The sequence below is a fragment of the Chrysemys picta genome, chromosome 12 (assembly GCF_011386835.1).
Source record: "Chrysemys picta bellii isolate R12L10 chromosome 12, ASM1138683v2, whole genome shotgun sequence".
Lineage (NCBI taxonomy): Eukaryota > Metazoa > Chordata > Testudines > Emydidae > Chrysemys > Chrysemys picta.
The window spans coordinates 19,152,537-19,156,078 of NC_088802.1; the positions used below are offsets into that span (position 1 = coordinate 19,152,537).

At 55.4% G+C, this 3,542-nt stretch overlaps 1 protein-coding gene across 1 annotated transcript; it reads left to right on the forward strand.

The window, feature by feature from the left end:
* Positions 1-254: 254 nt before the first annotated feature.
* Positions 255-3,254, forward strand: LOC103307369 (olfactory receptor 14A16-like). The gene is made up of 2 exons (XM_065563901.1): positions 255-818; positions 2,277-3,254. The coding sequence occupies exon 2, from the start codon at positions 2,295-2,297 to the stop codon at positions 3,252-3,254; it is 960 nt and encodes a 319-aa protein (XP_065419973.1). The 5' UTR covers positions 255-818; positions 2,277-2,294.
* The last annotated feature ends 288 nt before the right edge of the window (positions 3,255-3,542 follow it).

Consider the following 3,542-nt stretch of genomic DNA (forward strand, 5'->3'; position numbering starts at 1 on the left):
CCCCCCCCAGAACTCCCAACCCATCTAAACCCCTCTGCTCCCTGTCCCCTGACTGCTCCGATCCCTCTCCGCACTCCTGCCCCCTGACAGCCCCCCCCAGAACTCCCAACCCATCTAAACCCCTCTGCTCCCTGTCCCCTGACTGCTCCGATCCCTCTCTCCACTCCTGCCCCCTGACAGCTCCCCCCCAGAACTCCCAGCCCCCTACCCCCCCCTGCTCCTTGTCCCCTAACTGCCCCCTCCTAAGACCCCCCCCCAACTGCCCCCCAGGACCCTACCCCCTACCTGTACCCTGACTGCCCAAAACTTTCTCCACTCCCCCCAAAAAGCCCCCCCCGTTTCTTGACCTCCACCTCCAGAACCTTCCTGCCCCCTGACCTCCTTACCCTGCTGCTCAGAACAGAGTGTTGGGCTCTGTGCAGCCGAGCCGGACACATGGCTGAGCTCCCCTGCACAACAAAACCCGGTCTGGCCCTGCACAACAAAACCCGGTCTGGCCCTGCACAGTGTTGCTGGACTGGACTGCAAGGGAGCTGCTGGCTCAGAATGCAGGGCGGATCCGGCTCCTCTACAGCTGCTCCTGAGTCCAGCCCGGGACTTCCCTGCAGCCCTCCCAGCCACTCTCTGCTAATCCCGGACATTGTGAGTGATTTACAAATTCCCCCCGGACGCTATTTTTAGCACACAAAAGGAGGACATGTCCGGGGAAATCTGGACGTATGGTAACCCTACCCTGCGGCCAATGGGAAGCGGTGGGGGCAGTGCCTGGGGGTAGCAGTGCGAGGAGACTCACGGCCTACCCTGCCTAGGAGCCCCAGGTAAGCGCCGCAACTCCCCACCCCCTCCCAGAACCTGCACCTCCCCTTCAGTCCCCAAACTGCCTCCTAGAGCCTCCTAGAGCCTGCACCCCCTCCCTCTGCCCCCCCTCCTGCCCCCCAAATTCCCTCCCAGATCCTGCATCCCTTACCTCTGCACCCCCTCCCATTCCCAAGCTCCCTCCCAGAGCCTGCACCCAAACTCAGTCCTGGAGCCTGCACCCCTCATCCCCTCCTGCACCTTCAGCCCCGTCCCAGCCTACACACAGCACCCAAACTCCCTCCCAGAGCCTTCACCCCCACCCCTTCCCACACACCCCCTTCTGGCCCCCAAACTCCCTCCCAGATCCTGCAGCTCTCACACCCCCACCCCTTGCCCCAGCCCAGAGCCTACAGCCAAACTTTGTTCCAGAGCCTGCACCCTCTCCCTCTGCACCCCCTCCCATCCCCAAACTCCTTCCCAGAGCCTGCACCCAAACTCAGTCCCAGAGCTTGCACCCCTCATCCCCTCCTGCACCCCCAGCCCCTGTCCCAGCCCAGAGCCTGCACACAGTACCCAAACTCCCTCCTAGATCCTGCACCCCAGCTCTCCGCACTCCCTCCCAGAGCCTGTACCCAACTCCCTCCCAGAGCCTGCACCCCTCACCCCTCCTACACTCCCACCCCTTGCCCCAGTCCAGAGCCTACACCCAAACTCCCTCCCAGATCCTGCACCCCCACCCCCAGCCCAAAACCAGCACCCAAACTCTGTCCCAGAGCCTGCACCCCTCACCCCTCCTGCACATCCACCCCCTGCCCTAGCCTGGAACCTGCACCCACCACCCAAACTCTGTCCCAAAGCCTGCACCCCCACCCCTTCCCACCCTCTCCTGCCCCCAGACACGCTCCCAGAGCCTGCACCCCTGCCTTCCGCACTCCCTCCCAGAGCCTCCACCCCTCACCCCTCCTCCACCCCATTCCTTGCCCCAGCCCAGAGCCAGCACTCAAACTCTATCCCACAGCCTGCATCCCTCACCCCCTCCTGCACCCCCACCCTCTGCCACAGCCCAGCGCTTGCACCCAGCACCCAAACTCCATCCCAGAATCTGCACCCCAGACCCCCTCCTCCACCCAAACTCCCTCTCAGAGTCCAACCTTTCACCCATCCTTCACCCCACTCTCCTGCCCCAGCCCAAGGCGTGCACCGCAGACTTCCTGCCCCCACCCAAACTCTCTCCCAGAGCCTTAAGCAGGTGGGGGGGGTGGAGTTTGGGGGGGCAGAGCTTGGGGGGCGGGTTCTGGGTACCACCAAAATTTCTACAAACCTGCCGCCGCTGTACATGGTGATGGAGAAGAAAAGGGAGAGTCTTGTTATTTTCCTGAGCTGCGATATATGTCCTGCAGCATAATATGTAAAACCAGTCTCTATCTACCTTCTGTTTCTCGTTCCATGACCATTTCTCATTGGCTTTCCCTCGGCAGTGTATATCTACACAAGAAATGTCCAACAGAACTACCGTGACTGAGTTCTTTCTCCTGGGATTCTCTGATGTGCGGGAACAGCAGATTTTACACTTCCTGATGTTTCTAGTGATTTATCTAGCAGCCCTGGTGGGGAATCTTCTCATCATCATAGTCGTAGCCATCGACCAGCATCTTCACACCCCCATGTTCTTTTTCCTGGGCAACTTATCCTTCCTAGACCTCTGCTACATCTCAGTCACCATCCCCAAGTCCATGGCTGACTCCCTAACCAACAACAGACTCATTTCTTTCTCTGGATGTGTCACCCAAGTCTTTTTGATTGTAACTTTTGCAGTAGCAGAGCTGGCCTTTCTCACGGTGATGGCATATGACCGCTACACTGCAATCTGCCACCCTCTGCATTACAGGGTGACTATGAACAGAGGAGCATGTGCCCAGATGGCAGCTGCCTCATGGATTAGCAGCATGATCTGCTCTGTATTACACACAGCTAATACTTTTAGGTTACATTTCTGTGGGTCCAATGTTATCGCTCAGTTTTTCTGTGATATCCCACAGTTGCTAAAGCTCTCTTGCTCTGATATACATGCTAATGTAATAGTCATGATTGCCCTTGGATCGCTTGTAGATGTGGTCTGCTTTGTACTGATAATTGTGTCCTACTTTCACATCTTCTCCACGGTGATGAGAATCCCCTCTGAACAGGGCAGGTACAAAGCCTTCTCCACCTGCATCCCTCACCTGGTTGTTTTTTGTTTATTTATCAGTACAGCATCATTTACGTACATGAGGCCCAGGTCAATGTCTTCAAAATCTCTGAACCTGATGGCTGCTGTGTTGTATTGTGTGGTGCCACCACTAATGAATCCAATCATTTACAGTCTAAGAAACAAAGAGATAAAAAGTTCTCTGTGGAAAATGATAGGCAGGATATTTTTTCCCCAGAAAAACAAATTCCTCACACTGAACTCTTAGCGTCTGACTGGAATAAAGTATTCCCATGCTCTACCTTATGTAATGGTTCAGGCTGACTTTGTATGAGGACCAGCCTATGTTCATGTTAGGGTTAGAACTTGATGTTTTGCATTTTCTGATTTTGGCTGAAAGGTTTTAAAATTTGAAAGAAATATGGGGAAAAATATTTAAAGCATCTAAGTGTCCCAGGAGCCAAAGTCCCATTTTCAAGTAAGACTCAGGCACTTCTGAAAATTTTACTCTTGGGTGCTCAAATCCTGATGAGTTTTTGATAGAATGTGTGAGTCT

Bases quoted from the DNA above. Each gene is read 5' to 3' on its own strand.
- LOC103307369 (XM_065563901.1), top strand. From the start codon at position 2,295: ATGTCCAACAGAACTACCGTGACTGAGTTCTTTCTCCTGGGATTCTCT.